General features: G+C 39.6%; 1 protein-coding gene and 1 long non-coding RNA gene across 4 annotated transcripts; one reads left to right on the top strand and one right to left on the bottom strand.

Moving 5' to 3' along the window:
• Nucleotides 1–1,479: 1,479 nt before the first annotated feature.
• On the bottom strand, nucleotides 1,480–3,720 carry LOC122821826. 3 transcript variants are annotated; one of them, XR_006369073.1, is made up of 3 exons: nucleotides 3,356–3,720; nucleotides 2,922–3,089; nucleotides 1,480–1,802 (listed from the first exon to the last, which is right to left on the bottom strand). It is a non-coding gene; the product is annotated as an uncharacterized LOC122821826 (long non-coding RNA). The 3 variants fall into 3 exon arrangements; XR_006369075.1 differs by having other exon boundaries at nucleotides 1,480–1,684; XR_006369074.1 differs by lacking the exon at nucleotides 1,480–1,802 and adding an exon at nucleotides 1,810–2,154.
• A 2,186-nt stretch (nucleotides 3,721–5,906) lies between these two features.
• Nucleotides 5,907–19,769, top strand: cdk12 (cyclin-dependent kinase 12). The gene is made up of 14 exons (XM_044100058.1): nucleotides 5,907–7,874; nucleotides 9,174–9,854; nucleotides 10,524–10,703; nucleotides 10,804–10,943; nucleotides 11,041–11,211; nucleotides 11,911–12,100; nucleotides 12,381–12,437; nucleotides 12,923–13,024; nucleotides 14,140–14,217; nucleotides 15,101–15,217; nucleotides 15,297–15,428; nucleotides 15,518–15,741; nucleotides 16,716–17,138; nucleotides 18,340–19,769. Exons 1-14 carry the CDS (start codon nucleotides 6,706–6,708, stop codon nucleotides 18,759–18,761), a joined length of 4,086 nt encoding a protein of 1,361 aa, XP_043955993.1. The 5' UTR covers nucleotides 5,907–6,705; the 3' UTR covers nucleotides 18,762–19,769.
• The last annotated feature ends 1,014 nt before the right edge of the window (nucleotides 19,770–20,783 follow it).

The following is a 20,783-nucleotide window of genomic DNA, read 5'->3' as shown; positions in this document are numbered from 1 at the left end:
CACTTAAATTTGAAACAGAAACAAAAGAGTGACAAGTATTTAAATTGCTGCTAAAATAATATACTCACCATTATTTGTTATAAAGTTATCAATATGTATTGTTATGACACATGCACTTTAGAAAACGTATAACGCCACAGTTCAGTTCAGTTCAGTGGGAGCACAAGTGTCTATTATGCAGAATATTATAAATTATTACTGCTCAGCTCTAATTACATTGCAAGTAAAGGAAGCTTGTACTGGTTGGCTAATTGGTCTATATGCTCACATAGTGAACTACTTGGCAGATTTGTCAATTGTACCTTGACAACTGTAGTTTTAAAACACTTCCTTTTTGAAATCCTGCCTGGCATTGCCTCGCAACAGGTGGGAGAAGGTCTGTGCAACTTTACTCGAAGCTCCATACAGCCCGAGTTACCATAGTAGTTTGTGTGTCATCTGTTTTTGGGGGAGAAAATCAGAAAACTGTGGCATTAAAAACACCATAGCCACTACCATGTTCTGATACCTGTAACTCGTCCATAACTAGTTGACCCAATTTTGATTTATAAACTATTTGCAATCATCTCGGCCTTAACAAACCTGTTTGTCCTGTATAGAGATTCGGCCATTGTTATAAAAGACACACTCCACACCATGGAGAATTACATTAATGCATTTTTCAACTAATTTAGAAGTTATTAATGAATAAGCTGCAAGCCCAAAATGCAGGAATAAAGTACATTTCTAAATAAAAGAATATTGAGAGAAGGTATAATATATCTTGCGCTCATACTGTAAGAGTATTTGAATTTCTTCACATTTCCATTTCATCGCATAATTTTGGAAGCATTTGACCTGTACTGAGTTTTCTAATTAAATTTATGACTCATTTTAATTCTATGTTAAAACGAGTTCCTCTATTTTTGGTACTTTTACCTAAAACTGAAGCCTTAGTGTTGAAGGCCAAGACTGGAAATACAGCTTAGGTTGTTGTCGTTATGAGCCAGCACACAAAGGGTATGTTGATGATGTGAATTTAGGTGGACTTCCTTTGAGACATTTCAAAGTAAGAGTCGAGAAAACTCTACATTTTTGAATGAGGCATCTTACATTATAATTTGAAGGTTTACCCTTAGCTATTAGAAAGTGCTTGAAGACACCTAGTTAACACATAAAGTCTCTTTAAGAAGCTTATTATTAAAAGGTTCATTGATTAAAGGTTACCCAACTATTTTGGCATTATTCTGTTGCCTTGTAGTTTTCCAAGTATGACTTATAGCTGTCCGCTGCAAGACACACAAGTAACTTTCTATATATTCCTCTGCCTTTATTTTAAAAATGTGGCTAGCTGACTCCAATAAATAGTATCTACCATTTTGGATTACTCGAATAGCATAATCTGTCAAATTTTACTTAAGCCTAAAGGAAAAATAGGAATCACAATAAAATAAATGCAGAGAGGATGACTTTAAAGAAAAAAACTTTAATCTTCAAAAACAATAATCTTCTTACTTTTCATCTCAATAATTTCAGACTTAACCAATCTAAAAACAAACAGATAGGCATTGGTTTACGTACACAAATGTTACACTATGGTTTGTGTACGAGGGCAGAATAGAGTGAGAAAATAGAGCAGGGGTCTTTCTGCGTGTAGTCAGCTTGTTCTCCAGGGTCATGCATGGGTTTTCTTCGGGTACTCCAACTTCCTCCCACAGGCCAAGAACATCAAAGTTAGCTTTATTAGTATTGCTAAATTGTCCTTAGGTAATTTAGGGACAGTGATTTATACAGCTTGTGTCTCCCCTCTTTTTCTACTCCCACTGAAGACCATGAAATGACAAGGGGCATGTATGCAATGAATGAATAGATTTGTGTTCATTTAGGTAAATTAACACGTACTCATTGTGCAATTAATTTGAAAACAAACAAAAATGATTATTTTAAAAAGACAATGATGAAAGTACAGAAAGGGTTAGAGTAGTAAGTCTGTAAAAGAAATATTGTCCGGTATATCCTCTTCAAACTTTGCTTCACAGAAGTACTTTTATATTGAAGGCCTGCACAAACCATTTCCGGTTTCCTCCACTCCGAATTCCAGCTAGCTTTAGCAGATTGGCCGCAGCTGTCGGGCCAGAAGGTAAAACGGCCTGAGTCTTCTGAGTAGTCAGTCAGCTGTTGCGCCGTTAAAAATAAATAAAACCACACACAAATCCCATGCTAGCTGGGGATTAAACATCATCAACTGTTCAGGCTACGCCGGTCAATGTCACCGGTGAGATATGTGGTATATGTCCGAATCTCTCCCAAATATTCAGCAAACAAAGTTTCTGGGTATACTTCCGATTACTTTCTGCACCTATATCCAACCTGCTTTCCACGCAGGTTATACTGAGGCAGTTTGTAGTCATTTGTTTGTATTTGAGGGTAACACTCACAGCAGAGGCCCCCCTTTCGCGACCACAGTTCTACACAAATATCGGGTTGGCCCAAACAAAAGCGATACATTACAGTGTTACATGTTTGTAAAGAGAAAAAGCTGCCTAAAAGACAACAAAAACCTAATTTCCTGACTAAAAGTACGAAAGTTGTGCTACGGCGTGGTCCCTGGCCTCGCTGTCTTTGTTTTGACTGCGCAAATGTAAAAGAAGTGAACATTTTAAGTACCAAGTTTAGCCTTTAGCAGAGAAAGAAATGCGAGGTTGGACGGAAAAACGACGTTCTGTGTCCACAGCCAGATGACACGCTAGGCCTCGGCTGTATGTTGTCCGAACAAAAACAACAGTGTTTTGACCTAATCCTAAACACCGACTGCGGAAGCTGCAACGACGTTTTAAAATAATTACATCGACAGCCATTGTTCGGAACCGCATGCTAATGCTTTTAACAGGTCGGTCGTGTCTGTGTCGCCGACTGTCAGTCAACATGCGAGGTTAACTCACCTCAAACCGGCTCCGTGAAACACCGTTTACCTCCTTCCCCATGTCGGACGCTGGTTACCGACTCAATGAGCTCGGCGTAGGCGCTGCAGAATAGAAATACGGGCCCGATCCTCGATTATCATGTCCTCTCCCGTTGTTCCCGGGGTTGCGATGTTGTTGCTTTACGGCCTGTAACACAAACGACAAGTCCTCTTGTTTTCTGCTTGAAAAAAAATAGGGTTTAGTGGCAGCAGCCAGCCAATAAACCACTTCTCCCTCTTATCTACTCGCCCTCTCCTCCTCCCCCCCGTGCAGCTTTATATCCATCCACACAATAGCCCAACAGGCATGGGAGCCTAAAACTGAGCCTACACCTCTCAGAAAAACTAAATATAATCCTGTTGCTTCAAGTCACGTATTTCCCACGCAGAAAAATGACTACTTGGATTACTTACTTGTTCACTGGAGCTTGAAGTAAAGATATCAATGCGGGGTGTCAACCTTTCAACACGCACACGTAGCACAAATACCTAACCCGACAGGCTTCATGAACTCGTAGTCACAAATATTTAATCCTCATAACACTAAACAATTTCATAACGCAAAATATAGATGAAATGCATTATCGTAAAATATAAAACTCCCCCATCTTCCCACGCACAATTAATAAATAGTCGACGATACGATTTACATCTTGAATTTCTGTTTATGGCGTAACAGAGAGACGAACAGGGCATTTAAATTGTTTTGTATGCATCTGACTCAGCTGGCCATTTAAATACCACAGTCTATCACATTTACACACATTACGACTTTTGTTATTACAGTAAGAATCGACACTTCCTCGTTTCCTTTAACCACACCCACATGACCATCGGAGCCAATCAGCATCCAGAACGGCTGTTCGTCATGCTATATACTTGGGAACACATGCTTGACAACAGGTCAATGTCATCTAACACTTTTTAATCCTCATATTATGATTTCCAATTTAAAATGCCACTGCATCAACTTTTTATGATATCGACCCGTTCATTTTCGTGGTATAATTTTTTTCTATTTTTGTTTTACTAATTTAAAAAAAGATCTTGCATGACAATCACAGGCAAATATGGATGTGTGGGTAAACCTTCAAGTCAAATGACTAATCTAAAATGTCACATACAAATGAAAAGGTTGCAATTCTCCTCCAGTTATTAAGTTGTTGTTATGTGTTGCTTTTTTTTTTACAAAACAAAAACACAAAAAGTCAATCTTGGTGTTTCTTTGGGGGATATTTTGTGTTCTACAATTTATGGTGGAACCAGATGCAGAATACATTTATCAGTGAAAAACTGATTTTATTTAATAGTAAATTTTTGTTTCATAGTAATAACTCTTTGGTGATCTGAAATATTTAATTTTGACAAAAAGAAGAAATCTAAAGAACTAAAGAAATCTGTTATTAATTAAGTCCTCTGAGGGATGTTGTGGTATATGGCAGTTATTTAAAAGATTTTTTTAGTTCTTGCTTATCCTGAGGTAGCGCTTTGTGAATAGAATTACAACCCAAACAAATGTGATTTTAGTGAGGTTTGGAAATTGTGAAGTCAAAGCTGCACCGAGCAATGTCACTTGCAACTAAAACTTGTCTTAAATGTTTTGGTAGAAAGTGTATTTTTTTCAGTACCAACTACGTGAATATACATACACCAAAAAAGTGGGACAGATAATGTTGCAAAATAACATTACCTTAATGACCTTCCATGGCCAAGCTTCCGTTTTTTTCAAAATTCAAACTAAAGTAAGAACATGAACATGAGGTCTGATTAAACCAAAGTTTAACTTTTGTGACATTTTTCAAAAAGCATGTATAGCACAAACAACAACACGTCATCATAGAACACCATGTCCATGTACAAACAGGGTGGTGGACACATCATGTTCTGATACGTTTCTTCTAAGATAATACAATTTCTGTCAAAAAATGTTCTGGTGTGTGATCTTGTTTCATTTTACTGAGGTACAAAATGCTTTGGTCAATGTATGTTGTTTTTGTGTGCTAGATAAATAAATTGGCATTGATAATGATAGTGTCTTAAATGAAGAGAGATTTGACGTTTTAGGGAGTTCAGGAATATATCTAAATCAATGAAAAGATTATTTAAATTTAGGTCAGATAGAATTGTCAAAATTACTTCCATTTGCTTAATGGCAGAAAACCTATCGAGAACTCTTTTTTTTATATATATTTTTTGTGTCTTTCTTTGAATTCAGAAGTTTACATACAGGCAAAGCTTTTGGGTTTCCTTCCATAAACTCCTGACAGGTAAATTGACACATTTGAGTTAATTGGAGTCATATATGCAATTGTATTTTAGGCCACACTGAAGCACACTGCTTTTTGGTGTAACACAATGGGAAAATCAAAAGAAATCAGCCAAGAGATCAGGAAGAGAATTGTGGAGCTGCACAAGATTCATCATTGGGAGCAATTTCCAGATGCTGGAAAGTGCTGTATTCTTTTGTTCAAACAATTATATGTACGTATAAACATATACTGCTCAGGAAGGAGGCGGTTGAAAACATCAATCTGTACATAATTAATCAGTCTAATTTGTTTCAGTTAATGAATCAAGTTACTAAAATGAATTACTTTTCAATAATATTCACCTTCATTGAATATGACGACTAAAATGCATTTGGTTCTTTTTTATTTATATGCGTTACATTTCTTTAGTATTGTTAAGATTTCTTTGAAACGGGTTTGTTAAAAAGTGTTCTTAAAAACAATAACGTTTTTATTGTATGAAGAAACTCTGAAATGTAATGATCTGATGTTAGTAGGTGTCAAATTAAACCCACAAGAAAAGTACGATATGAGGACTGCTTAGTTTTTAGGAATCAAAACGTGAACATTTTACATTAACTGACGGGGTTAAAAACAGTTGTTGAGCAACTTGTCACCTTTCTCGTTCCGGTCGCGCCATCGCGAGAGCAGTAGGCGGCCTTTTTCTTGCGATAGGCTGTCGAGATTGACAGAACCCCCTCTTCCGGTTAATTCGCTGGTGCGCAGAAGTTGCTAGTCACAGGAGCCACAATGGCGATTGTAGTCTCCTTCAGATAGGGCTGTGGATGATACAAAATCCACCAGCATCGCCCTAAATATAGGCCTGGTTGATTTCCAGAGCCATTAATAATAAACAGGAACATCTACTACACACGAAAATACTATAATTTCTAATCAATATTGAATCTATAGGGGATAAAACTTACATTAAAGGGAACATGTAAACAGCACCAACCGGGTCAAGTTTTCATTTTGTTGGAGAAACGAGCGTCTTTTACTCAAGGCGTCTGCTTGTTTCTGAAAGCTAAGACCGTTATTCTGTGGAATAATAATACGTTTTCTTAACTTGGCACCGGACAAGGACACCTTTCACAAAGGGACTTTTTTTCTTTTTTAGGCGTCTGCTCGCTAGCCGTCGAGCATTAGCTAGCTGTGCTAGCTACATTGAGACGGAGGCGACACCACAATGCTCCTATGTTTGGTTTGGACCTTCCTCATTCAGTGACTGTCTCGGAGTGCTAACTTTGCTGCATAGAAAAACTACCTTGGATTTTTTTGTTCTTGTTTTGAAAAACTACTCTGGTGAGCTAATGGAATGAATTGGCGCTGAGAAGGACTGGACGTGTGCGGCCTAGAGTGTTTATTTTGTGCTTGTGTTTGTTCTGTTTCTGCTTTGCAACTCTTTGTTTTGACATTTGAAGTAGCCGTTGTTTTCTTGTGGATGAATCTCTCGAAACACGGAAGCCGGGGTGAGGTATGCCAGGGTCGGACCGACACCATGGGACCAAGAGGAAGACTGTTTCGAGCGGCGGAGTGCCACACCAGACCCAAGGCCCAGCTCACACCTCTGAGGGAAACATGACGAGCAAAGATAGTAAGGCGCTGTTAAAATCTTCCATGATATCTTCGAAACGAAAACGGCATAAATCAAACAAACCTAACCGAGAGTCCGTGGCGGTACCGCGACCCGGGGTTTTTGCCCCCGGTAATACGGCGCCTCCTGGTGTCAACACGGTGAAGCCTCTGGTGGAGTACGACGACATCAGCTCCGACTCGGACACTTTCTCGGATCCCCCGTCCAACAGGCCTTCCGAAAGGGGGATCGGGGACCGACTGGATCTCTCGCCTTCTCCTGAGCACGATGAGGACGATATCGTCTTAGAACCTGAGCGAGAGAGCAAGGGTCAAAGACACTCTCGGAAAAAGCTCAAGGACCCTAATAAAGTCAGAGACTCTGGAAATGGGGAACATGGGTACAAGAAAAAGAGCAGCAAAGATCGTGAAAAGGGTAATTTTGGGAAAGTCAAGGAGAAAACTGCTTCATCAGGCTCCTCGTCCAAGCGCCAGCTCCAACCAGAAGGTGACACCAAGCGTGGGGAGTCAACGCTCTCTGTACAGACTGCAGCCAGTGTAGGTAGCACCACATCCTCCACATCTTCATCTCGCAGTAAGGAGAGCGGTCGCTCAGGGAAGTCTCATAAAGAAAAGCAACAGCGGAGAGAAGGCCGAGGAGATGGAAACCGAAGCTCCTCCCATAGGAGGACAGACAGGACAGACAAGACTCACCGCAAGTCCTCCAAGAGCCACAAGTCGAGCCCTAAGGTGAAGCTGTCAGGCAGGGGAAGCCCTCGCAGAAAGGGTGCCAGCTCTGCTGTACCATCCAGTCCCAGAAGAGGCAGTGAGAGTCCACTGGGCTCCAACTATGGACAACAGGCGGATGACGGGTACTCCAGGCGAAGGTTAGCCCAGAAGAGCCCCAGCCCCTACAGGGATTTGTCCCGCCGCAGCAGACAAAGATCGGACAGCCCTTATGTCAACAGGCACAGGTCCTCCAGCTGTGAGAGGGACAGCAGCCCTTATTCCAGGAGGCGCTCCATCAGCCCCTATGTCAGCCGCAGGTCCTCCAGCTTAAGCCCAGCATCTCGGTGAGTACATAGAACACCTTGAAACTAGAGGTGCACCGATTGCAGTTACCGATCTTTAAAAACCCTGACCTGCCCATGACAGTTTTGGGTATACTGATTTTTTTTTTGTCTGAAATGTTGCTAAATACAGCAAGAAAGTTGCTATATTGGGGTGACTGTTAACTCAAATGTTAACCCACCCACCCAAAATAGCCTTGGGTGGGTGGGACTGTCATTCAAACATCTCACAGAGTAAAAGAGGACAGGGATTAATTTTTAGACCTTTGCCGAGGGAAATAAGATTGGTGGATAAAATTGACTGATCACCAAAATTATGGAAATCGGGGCGATTTATTGGTGCACCACTACTTCAACCCTTTACACTTTGTAGGAGTTTACCTGGCTACATCTGAATAATTAAGACTTTTAATGGGTTAGTGTACCAAACTATATAACATTTCAAGAGAGAGTTGAGAAGTAATCAGGAATGTCTTCATGGAATCTGTTGAACCTGCTTTATTGGTTTTAAGTTAGGTTGAACTGTTAACAGTTTCACCCTGACAAACCTGAATAATTGCAATAAGAGTATAAACTCGAAGCTCATCCATCTTTACACTAAAAATAATTGTATTTATTTTTTAGAATTTTTTAAACTTGTAAATAAACTAAGGTACCTTATAGATTTGTATGATAACATAATAAGTATCACCACTAAATGCCAAAGCAGATCATTTCTGGTTAATGTTATTTGGGTGACAGAATTGCGTAGTATCAGTAAGTCTGTTGCAGTTAATTCTAAGATAAATTAAAATGAGCTCAATTTTCATTTTGAGGGCCAATTTGGTTTGCATCCATTTTATTTATAGTTTAAGATGTAGTGGGTTTTATTTATTGTTTTTGGCTGTCATGTTTTTTGGATACTAATATCTTCCAGTTCTGGTGTTAAGTGTTCTTTACAAAAATCATTGATCTTTGAGAAGGCAAACTTGCATTATTATGCCTTTATCAACAGATTACTTGAAAATGTTCTCAACATGTCATTATTATTGTTTTTTGTTATAATTACTAGGACAATGTGACAGTCCTCATTATCTGAATAGGGTCATTAAAAAAACAAGTCTACTAAAAAAATAAGCTGAAATGCATGGAAATGTTTTGTACATTTTAAATAAATAAATTGAATGATTTTCTAAATTACATAGTGTTGACATTTTTAAGGTTAGAAATTCTCTATTTTCAGTGAACATCTATATTAACTAACTTCTTAATTGTGATTCAAAGATCTTTTAGAGTGGCTTAAAGTTTTTTTTCTTATTTCAGACGCTCAGGCCGTTCCAGAAGTCGTTCCCCTCTGCAGTACTCCTCTCGCCGCTCCTCGTCTCGTTCACGCAACAAGAGGCATCCGTCTTCAGCTTTAGGAGGCGGCAGCTCCCACAGTAGTCGTCCAGCTAGCCGCTCCCCCCCTGCATCCCGCTTGCCCCTCAACTCCAGCTTGGGTGCAGAGCTCACCCGCAAAAAAAAAGAGCGCCTGGCCGCTGAGGCGGCCGCTCGCGCCAGTGGCACCTCTTCCCCTCTTCCATCCACCCCAAAACTCGCCAGTTCCACATCTTCACGCCCCACTAAAACTGAGCCATCACAGGTAGAAAGAGACTCTGTTGCAAAGGTGGAAACCCAGGCTCAAGCAACAGCACAAATAGCCTCTGATACTCCCAGGAGCGAAAATCAAGTTACAGCACCTTTACCTTCCTCTCCCACCAATTCCCCTGCTCCTCCTCCTGAGCCCTCCCCTCCTGTGCCCCCATCACCTGTCACACAGGTGCCACCCCCGCCACCTCCTCAGTCAGAGGTGGCTAATCAGCCCGCCACGCATCACATGTCCCATGCTAAATCGCCAGGGTTTGTTCCTGCACGCAGTCCTCTCCGCCAGACACCACTCCACAAAACATCCACACTGCCCCCCCTCCCTCTACCCCCGATGCTGCTGGGAAACAGTCAGGACAGGTGAGTCGTCTCTAAGTGAAACAAGTTTCCAAACATTAATAGTTTATTATAATATGAAATGCACATACAAAACTATCCCTAGTATCGTTATGCTTTGCTTCCAAGACGGAGAACTTTAATGGAATCCTATATTTCAGTCTTTCTGGATCTTTTATTTATTTATAAATTTTTTATTTTTTGGAGAACTTAAATGTTTAACCTGGATTTTTAGCATGTTTTTATTTTAATTTTTTGTTCCAGTTCTTATGTATGAGCATGAAAACTTGAGTGTGGGTTGGAAAAAGATACCAAACCAAAACCAACAAAGCTCCAGAAGTTTAAATACACCACTTTAAATTGTACTTATAATATAAAAAGTTGACTGCTAGGAAGCAAAACTTCAAGATACGTGGATACAGATTTTTGTTTTACAGATATTTGAACTGCATTTACTTTCTAAACCTGAACAAGTTTTTTTCTGTTCCCTAAATTGAAAACAAAAGTATTTTTCTTCTCGCCAGGTTATATTACCATTTTGTTGTTTCAGTCATTCCTCTGTTAAAGTAAACCACCATGGTTACATAAAAGAGAGTTGTGCTCTTGGATCGTTAATTTGGTGGATAATTTTATTTATTGGAACATAAAAGAACTTAAGGTTTGTCTCTGAATTAGTTTGCTTTGCTCCGTCAGCCCAAAGAAATCCACGCCTCCCCATCGTTCATCAAGAAAGGAAAAGACGACTAGCAGCCGGCCGTCTCTCATCGATCTCCCTCTGCCGCCCACTTTGCCTGGAGTTGACTCATCGCCGCCTCAGTCACCTGTCCGCCAGCCTCCTCCTGTCCCCCAGCAGCCCCTCAAGAAGAGACCAAAGTTGGAATCTTTTGTTAATTCCTCCCGTAACCTGTTGTCGCATCATTACTCCCACATAATCCCACTTATCTTTGTTTTTCTGTTTCTCTTTGATTTCCAGGATTTGTTCCCCACGTTATGGTGAGAGAAAACATAACCTGAGTGACTGGGGGAAACGCTGTGTGGACAAATTTGATATAATTGGGATCATAGGCGAAGGCACATACGGCCAAGTGTACAAGGCGAAGGACAAAGACACAGGTAATGTACAGGCTTGCTAAGCATTTGTGATTATTCCAATAAATATAAATTAAATGTGTTCTACTGTAAATCCTGTGTGCATCACTTTTCTTTATAGGGGAACTTGTTGCTTTGAAGAAAGTGCGGTTGGACAATGAAAAAGAAGGATTCCCTATCACCGCCATCAGAGAGATAAAGATCTTGAGGCAGCTCAAACATCGCAGTGTTGTCAACATGAAGGAAATCGTTACCGACAAGCAGGATGCACTTGACTTCAAAAAGGACAAAGGTACGATGGCTACAAAGATGGTATACATGATTTTCTTGCTGCGAATGGGGTAAAAAAATCTAATTTCTGTTTTTAATCTCTTTTAAAGTTGAGATGACATGTGACAAAATGGATGGTCAAAATGGATTTACTGTCTTAGAGCCTGGAAAACTTGATGTGGATTTCCTTCTAGTCTTTGTATTTTTGTTTGGGTAGCTCGAGGCTTTGGAAAGCTTTACTTATCGAGCGCTGAATAGAAAAACAAACATCGTTACTCTTACTTCTTTCAAGATACGCCTTTACCATACAAGTCTGTAGAGCTGCTCTCATTTAAACACTCCATATGGTAGCACTCCAACTGAGAGAAAGACTTCATATGTGTTTAACAGATTATTAAATATGAAGGATTGGGCAGCTATTTGTGAACTTCATTACTTCAATTCTTATTCACTCACAAATTGTCAAACATTATTTTACAGTTTTTTGGTTCTCTGACATTTAATAGTACCTCTATCTGTGTGTGTGTATGGGTGTTTGTGTTGTGTTCTGCTTGTCTGAGAATGGGCCACCAGAATAACATGTCTGGCAGGGAAACCTAAACACCCGCTTCCCCAGCAACACTCTCTCGCTCCGTCTGCTCGGATGTTCTTACCAGGGTCAGCTGAGATTTTCTGAACTTATACTTCTCTCTAAGCTGTAATCTTTTCTATTTACATTCAGGTGCATTTTATTTAGTATTTGAGTACATGGATCACGACCTGATGGGCCTTCTGGAGTCAGGTCTGGTCCAGTTCTCCCACGAACACATCCGCAGCTTCATGCGTCAGCTCATGGAGGGCCTGGACTATTGCCATAAGAACAACTTCCTGCACAGGGACATCAAATGTTCCAACATACTGCTCAACAACAGGTCAGAAAACAAACACACTCCAATCAATTTGCATTGTGATTGTTGGCGTTTACAATTCTGTCGTTTTTTTGTTTTTTTTTGGGGGGGGGGGTTTGTATATTACTACAACCCATCAGACTAATGACCAATCTTTTCTCCAACCCCAACACGTTGTCTACTCTTTGTATTGTTGCACGAATGAAACAAAGTAAATGTGGTTTTAATGAGGAAGTTGGTTGATGGAGATAAAGCTTGTTTGCTTTGTTACTCATGCCAGATGTTGATATTTCTCTGTTTGCAGAGGTCAGATCAAACTGGCAGACTTTGGTTTGGCTCGACTTTACAACTCTGAGGAAAGGTGAGTGTGTGCTTATTTAAAAGTAAATAAAAATAAAAAAAACATATAATAGATAAACACACAGTCTGTTTACCTTCAATTCCAACTCAAGTCCTTAAGAGTGGTTATCCTCCAACTTTTAGATGCCTCATTATTCTGTTGGTACCTGTATCAACTTACTGGCTCATTACTAGAGTGCTGCAGAACAGAATGACATGTTGATGTTGTAATTCAGGCATTTAATTTAGGTTTGTAGGTGCAGGACAGCACCTCTTAAGGACTAAATTTGGAGACCCTTACTGTAGTCCATATCAATTTTTGGGGGTTTGCATGAATTAATTGTTTTTAAAAAAAAAATTTTTTTTCACCAAGGGAGTAATTCTCCAGTAGATGGAGCCACAATCTTTTTACTTGCTTCTGAACCATTTCTGTTTGGACACACAGGGGCGCAAGTTTTATGTGAATGCGTCGTAACATTATTGTTCTTTGTCCTTCTTCCCCTACAGTCGACCTTACACTAATAAAGTAATCACACTATGGTATCGTCCCCCTGAACTACTGCTTGGGGAGGAAAGGTATTCCCCAGCCATTGATGTCTGGAGCTGCGGGTGAGTCTAAAACTGTTGAAATGGGACGCCTGTTCAGTCGGTCAGAATCCAGCTTTTTTCTTTCTTTGTTTTTATTAAAAGAAAACCAAATCTATAGACATAATTCTCTTACTGTGAAGCAACCTTTACAAAAGCTGAATGGTTTGTTTTCTAAAAACATGTTGTCCAATTTCATTTGCATAAACTGTACCAAAATAAATGTTGCAATTTATAAGTGGTGATATTTTTATAGAATAGTTCTAATTATCTACCAGATGTTTTCAAAGCACTTCTTATGCAACGTAAGCAACATTGGCAATTTGCAAGATTAATTGTTTGCGTATTGTTTCTGTTTCTTTGGGGAGCTAGACAAATTTTAAGCTCAGCATGAATTTATCTGGTTAATAAGTACTGAAGGTTCTCCTACTACTTATAATTATGTGTTGTAGCAATACTGAGACCCTGTTTATGTTTCTGATCTATAATGATTTACACATTCACACATCCCCTTCCCTTCAGAAAACTACTTTACTTGTTTTATTCAAATATTTAGTTTTTAGTTTGCTATTGATCAGGTTAAAATGAAAATACATTTTTCAGTTTTAATTTAAAACGAAAAATCAAAATTCTGTGGTCCTCAAGTATTTTTAACTTGATATTTTTGGCCTGTACCTGTTAATCTTGTTTTCCTATAGTCTTCCAAGATTCTTTAAATCCATTTAAAATTTCTACAACAATTATTTTGTAATTGGAAACATAATCCTTGGGATTATAAATATTTTTTTCTCAAATAATGTTAAAATCTCATGTCTTATTTTTCTGAACCAATTATGTATTATCATGCTCTTTGAATGGGTAGCTATATCAACAACTGAGTAAAATGCATATATTTTTTCTAAAGTAATGTTGAACATTTATTTCAATCTAAAAGTTACATTTTCTTTTGCTTGTACATTTTGGGCTTGTATCTGCATTTAATAAATGACACCCAGCTAAGTTTGCCCATTTACATAGAAAGTTTTGTAAAGTTCTGTAAGTCACTTTAAAATGGGACTACTTCTCTTTATCTACAATATATAGTCAGTGAGTGTACTAACTTCATTTGTGTGTTTGTTTTCTTTGTTTTCTTTGTTTAGGTGTATTCTTGGAGAACTCTTCACTAAAAAACCAATATTTCAGGCAAACCAAGAACTTCTACAACTAGAACTCATCAGGTACAGAAACTTCTACAGCTAATGTGTTTTAGTTGCTGTCGGCTGCTTTAAAAACCTGAACTCAACTGGTCTCACAAATAAATCAGATCAGCATCACAACTTACATCAGTGTCATAACTTATCAAAATGAACAAATTGCTTTTTCCCATTGAGTCCTTAAGAACTGCAATCTAAAAATAAGGTTTCTCATAATTTGAATGAATATTTACAGAAACAATTTGGAAAATAAAAAAAATAAAAAAACAATCTACAGAAAACAAAAACTTAACTTTTGATGAAAATTATGACTCTTTTTGATCATTCATTTTGAACTTTTATGACCTTATTCGAATCCTACAAGGGAGCTTAGGAAAGAAAATAGGAGAATGATCCATTAAGGACAAATATAAAGTGCCTTGTTTTGTCCAACATGTGCAACTCATGGGACTGGCTGTATTTCCATAGATAGCTATTTCCATCTGTACCTTAGAAACACATCTGGACACAAACGACAGCATTGTTTCTGGGTTTTGTTTTGTGAGTTTGAACTTCTTTAGGTTCTTCACTTTGGACTAAGAACTAGGTTGCTAGTGTAAAGTGGTTGTGCTCAGAAAAGTTATGGGCGACTTGAACCAAGGTCTTAAAGCAAAGTCCAACAGAGCTTTACTCGAAGTTAACAAAACAGTTTACTGTACAATAGTGTCTGGTTTCTTGCTTTGTTGGTTATTTGCTGTCATTCTTGGAAAACAACCTTACAAAACAAATGTTTGGTTACCTGAGAGTTGCATGCCTTTTATAGAGGAAGTGAAATAAAGAAGGAAAAGAATTGTTGATGCTTTTCCTCTGTGATGTTGGAGAATTTCACAGAATATCATAATTAAAAGTTCTCTTTCGCTTCCTGCAGCCGTCTGTGTGGAAGTCCTTGTCCTGCGGCGTGGCCCGATGTCATCAAACTTCCGCTCTTCAACACCATGAAACCTAAGAAGCAGTACAGACGGCGGCTACGAGAGGAGTTTGCCTTGTATGTCGCCTGCGAAGCGCTCATGTCAAATCTGTTGTTTTCTGCTAGGGTTGGTAAATATTTCTGTTCCTTTCTGCAGTTTGCCTACTCCTGCTCTGGACCTGCTGGACCGAATGTTGACCCTCGACCCTTCACGTCGCTGCACATCGGAGCAAGCTCTTCTCAGTGACTTCCTTACTGATGTCGATCCTGGCAGGATGTCGCCACCAGAGTTAGTAGCAAAAGACTTTTATTTAGAAAAGCAGAGTTTAAGATTCAAATCTGTTCAAATTTTGACCTGTTTGCCCTTTCTTTGTCCAGCCTTCCTCATCACCAGGACTGTCACGAGCTGTGGATTAAAAAGAAAAGACGTGCACGTCAGAGCGGGTTGCCTGAGGATGTGCCTGTGCCCAAAGTGCCCCGTAAAGATATGGCTGGAACCTCCAGTGGAGAGAACAGCCGACCCCAAAGCAGCCCGCCTGGAGCTCCGCCCCCTCCCCCAGGAAAGCCACCCTCCACAACCAAACTAGACAGTGAGCTGTCAGGTAACAAATCACCTCCAAGTATTCTGTTTGGAAAAAAAACGTCTTTCACATTTGTTGACAATTTTTATTGCAAAAAAAAAAAAAAAAACACGCTATATCTGAAATCAATAACAAAATAAGCAAAGAAAAAAATAGAAAAGATTAAACAAATGTTGAATTAAAAGCCAAGTTATAATTCAACATTTGCAGTGTTTAAGCAAAAAAAAAAAACAAAAAACAATCAGCTCCCAGAACTCCAAAGCTCAAATGACATATTTCATTTATAATGTTTATTATATATTGTAAGGCATTTTACACTTGGAATAATTTTAAGCTTGTGGTTTAGAATAGTGGCATTTATTTCTCTGTTAGAAGTCATGAAATATGTAAAAGTCTAATAAAAATGGAACATAGAGTGTTCTCATTATGAATAGAGACTAAATGAACAGGCACCCTGCCCCGGAATTTAAAAGAGCTTTCTGGTCTACCCAATCTACCTGACAATGGTTTATCCCTTATGATAAAAAAATGAAATATAAACAAGTCAAATTCAGGTGGACTTTGTAACTTCTGCTCCAGTTCTGACTGGCGTTGTTGCCCTTCTATGTATAGGCGTCAGCAATGATTAATTTAGCACAGTGGTAGTGAATGGAAGCAGCTAAACGTTTTAGCTTTTCTGCATCAACCTGTAACGTAGATGTGATTGTGAAGACACTGTCAATCCACTTAAACTTTAAAAGCTTGCATACAGTTAGAGTTCCTTTTTTCTTAACATGTAATTTGGCCTGCTGAGGTGTTAGATAAATTAAAATGCTGTCATACATCATACATGTACAGAAATGTGAGTATTTACCTGTGCATAGTCAGGAGTGGCCCTTTAATCACAATGCAGCCAGAGTCTTTTTTATTTTTTCTTTCCTTTTTGGACTTTTTTTTTTTTCTTTTTCTTTCACTGTTTCCAATTCACGGTTTTGCTAATCGGTGTGTATTTTCAGGTCTTGGAGCGGCTGCAGAGCAACTGAATCAAACTGAGCTGGCTGTGCTGCTTAACCTCCTCCAGGGACAGACTGACCTCAAGCTGCCCCAAGTGGCCCAGCTCCTTAGCCTCTCTGACTCAGACACTGTCAGCCAGTTGCTATCAACTCTCAATGAGGCCTCTGACCACCAGGGGGCTGCAGAGGACCATGCTCAGCCTCCTGCAGTGTCACAGCCTCCTGAGCCGCCTCCCGAACCCCAGGAGGCCTCACCCACATCTGGAGAACCTCCGCTCAGCCAGGAAGACCAGGCCAGCCTGCTGGCTCTCATTCTGGGCCAAATCATAAAACCTCAAACCGAGGCGCAAAGCGATGAAAGCAATGGCGTTAAGTCAGAGGAGGCGCTGACACGCAGTTCGTCTGCTTCTACTACTGATTCCAAGGGCAAGTCTGGGTTTAATCTTTAGAGAGTGAACAAAGAGGAAACCAGTCAGGAGGAAAATCCATAAAATGTGTAAAGCAGAGGAAATCTGTATAAGACCTATAAACTTTTCTCAAATTAGATTTTAGATGACCTGATGAAATGAACAATAATCCAAATGAATCCGGCTATTAGACCAATCATACATCAACCCATCTGTTATTGACAAATACTCATCTCCTTTCAGCACCTGTCTTTAAAAAAAAAAGCAAAAGGAACCTGTGAAAGTCTTTTGTGCATTTGGCTGTCATGTGACCCGGGTAAACAGGTAAAGGTTTGTGCACATGGACATGACCAGTGCACAGTTGAAATGCTCAGTAAAAACCAAAACCTAGTCGAGTGATGTTCAGCTGCGTAAAATAAAAAAAGTTTCACGCTGTGTTGTTCCCATGAAATCTCCCTCTTGTTTCTTTCTCACTGTCTTTGTTTCTGTCCGTTTCATTTTCACATGTTTTATCTTCTTCACTTCATTTTCATCAAGGAGGTGTCGTGGCTTCTTCACAGAAAAAAAAAAACAGTCTGTAATGTCAGGATTTTTATGAAGAAAATCTAATAAATTATCAAGTGAAAATAAATATTTTGAATTTTTTTAGATCTCACCTGCATGTTTCTTTTTAAATTTGGTTTGTCACATTTTTATTTTTTTTAAACTTTCACTCAGTAATTAGTATAAATATTAAGCTGAATCACTGTTTACACTGGAATGGTTTTGAGCATTTTGAATGCTTAAAGCCACAATCTTAGTCTTGTTTTGGTTGCACTGTTCTATAAATATCACACACTGGTGCTTAGATCTCATCTTTTTCAATACACACAACTGGTTATATGGGAGGAGTGCCAATATTGTTTTATATGCAGTAAATTGAACTTTTTTTATGTTTAATGATTAATAATTTAAAGTATTATTAATGAAAATGGGTTCATTAACAATTTTAAACCTGGAAAGTTGCATAAATTTTACTGTTTCACTGCTTCACAGCATTTACAGCTACGAGTTGAGCAAAGACATTTTTACATGTAGTTAGTCATGTGCGCCCCCTTGTGGTCGATATGGGAATTTTACTTTTAGAACATTTTTATACTGCGGGTTTAAAAAAGAATAGCTTAACATTTCTGATCAATTTTCTTCTATTTTTAATTCCTTTTGTTCTTTGGGTCCATTAGATGGTGGCGTGTCAAAAAGGAAACAAGTTCTGCCTGACCAGTTGCCTCCAAGTGGTGAACAGCGCCCCCCTTCTCCACCCGGGTCACCTCCAGCAGCTCCTCTCCTGGTGAACTCCCAACAAGCCGAGTCAGAAACTCGGTCTAGCAACCAGGGCATCAGCCCTGCTGTGGCTGCTGCCTTGCTTCAGCTCATCTCCCAGCAGGACCTGGAGGTTGTGACCTCCAAGCAAAGCAAAGACCCCTCCCCTGCTGTAGATGCCGTAGGCCGTGAAGAGCCCATCCCAGCCTGGGTTGCGGACTCTCCTGTTAAACCTTCAGCCCCAGCTGAGGCCCCGGCAGCGCTGGGTACTGCTGCTCCCACCACTTCGGCGCAGTTCCCCAAGGACCAGGATCTGCGGTTTTCCCATGGAGCCGCCCGCTGAACTCCAATCCACCGGTGACCTTAATGTTGGGTATCATGAGACAGCTCCAGCAGTCCTGGCCTGAAGGGAAAGGAAAGGCAGATGGAGAATGCAGCCACAGAAAGTGACTCACTGGACCAAGAGCAGGTAGTGAAAGTCAAATCAAAGATTTTGAAAGTGAATGTCTAAAAGGAGGAGATTTAGGTTTTTTTTTTTCAGGTAATGAACGCATTTGCCTAATGGAGCAAGCTGTTCTGTTGCTTTGGTGGGAGTGTTTGGACATGGGGTCAGGCTGTCAAGGATTAGTTCAGGTTGCAACACTTACCGCCTCCAAGTCTTTGCTCTTTTCCAAACATCGACGAGGCCGGACTGCTAAACTGAGTGCTATGCAACTGAGGCTTAATGATTGTCAGTTCCACTGCAGTGGCCCCCTTTCAGTGCGTTTCAGTGTTATGGAGAACAATGTTTTTCAGTTTATTTTAAATGTGAGCTCCTCCTGTTTTCGGTCTGATGTTTCAGCTTTTCATGAACGATCTCTGGTATGGTGGGGCTTCAGTTCTGCTTTGAGTGGCCACTGTGTATGTTTTTCAGAGCATTTCTTTTGTTTTAAACCCCAAACCTCAGCAGATTGGGATGTACTGTCATACCTGAACTGTGACCCCTATGACTTGCAACAATCATTTCTTTAACAAGCCTCTAGTTCTCCTGTTTCTGACCCGTAAACGGATTATATCAAAACATTATACGTCGCTGCTCTGCACATGCTACTCTAGTTCACATAAAGTTGAATAAATGCACACGGATTTACCTGGGCCGTAAGCGCGTTGCCTTTCTGACAACTGTTGCAACAAGTCCCGCCTCATTTTCTTTCTTTACTTCGATTAGATTATTTTCTACATAAAGTGAAAAACGCTTTAAAAAGTGACAGTCAGCCATTTTGCTTCCGGTGTTTTTGCTTTGAAGAAAGGGAGAAGTAATGTCTGTAAAATAAAAGACAGAAGAAACAACAAAAATAATTGTAATTGTGTTTTTGGGGCTGTGGGTCGCTTATTAAAGGTTATTCCACCAGATGGACTACACACTATTTCTGAACATTTCTGTATGAAATGACCACTAGATGGTAGGCATTTCCACAAATCCCAACTGTTTGTTTTTTTTGTTTTTTGTTTTTTTTCATAAAAGGTGAGAACTGCAGTGTTGGCCAGGTTATGGTGCTATGAGTTGTTTAATTTTGAGTCAGCATGCTGTCTCTGAAGGAAAAAAGCACAACAATATTGAATAGAGGACACTCAGGTGTACAGTAAAAGATTCCTGGAAAATCTAATTTGACCTCAGATATTAGCATAATTTTGAAATGGTTCTCTCTTTTTCAGTTTTGCACATGTAGTCCAAAACTGATGCATCTTCTTAATATTTCCACATTCCCCGTTACACAAAATGCCAAACTTGGAAAAGTTTGTCATTTTATGCGATATAGTACACAAAAGTAGATTTTGGATTCGTCCATTGCATCATAGCTCAAATGAGATTGGATGGAGATAATCTGATCAAGACGAAGCCTAATAATTGATCAATAGTACCTCACCATTGGAAGGGAAAAAAATGCAACAGGATGTTTTCTAATGGAAAAGCTTGGCTATTTTGATGAAGAAATTTTACCAAAAAACTTTAGCGTGAAAGTGAAAACTTGATTAAAAAAAAGGTTACGAAAATATCTAACACAGACGCACCTTTGGCTGCAATCACAGCATAGGCCGTCTATAGGTCTCAATCTGACTTGCACATCTGAACTTGTCAATCTTAGTCCATTCTTCCTTGAAAAATGGTTCAAACTCTGTCAGGTTGCTTCGGAATCAGCTCTGATTTTCAACTCCAGCCACAAATTCTCTTTTGGATTAAAGTTTTGGCTTTGACTGGTCCACTCGTACTGCCACCCCATGCTTCAAAGTGGGGATGTTGTGTTTTTGTGGTTGTGTGTAGTGTTTGGTGTCCACCAAACTGTGCCTTGTCTGATGACCAAAAAGCTCAATTTTGGTCTCACCA

This window comes from Gambusia affinis, linkage group LG19, assembly GCF_019740435.1.
Source record: "Gambusia affinis linkage group LG19, SWU_Gaff_1.0, whole genome shotgun sequence".
Taxonomy (NCBI): Eukaryota; Metazoa; Chordata; class Actinopteri; order Cyprinodontiformes; family Poeciliidae; genus Gambusia; species Gambusia affinis.
Note: the sequence above shows the minus strand (reverse complement) of the source record. Positions and strands in the feature narration are given on the sequence as shown.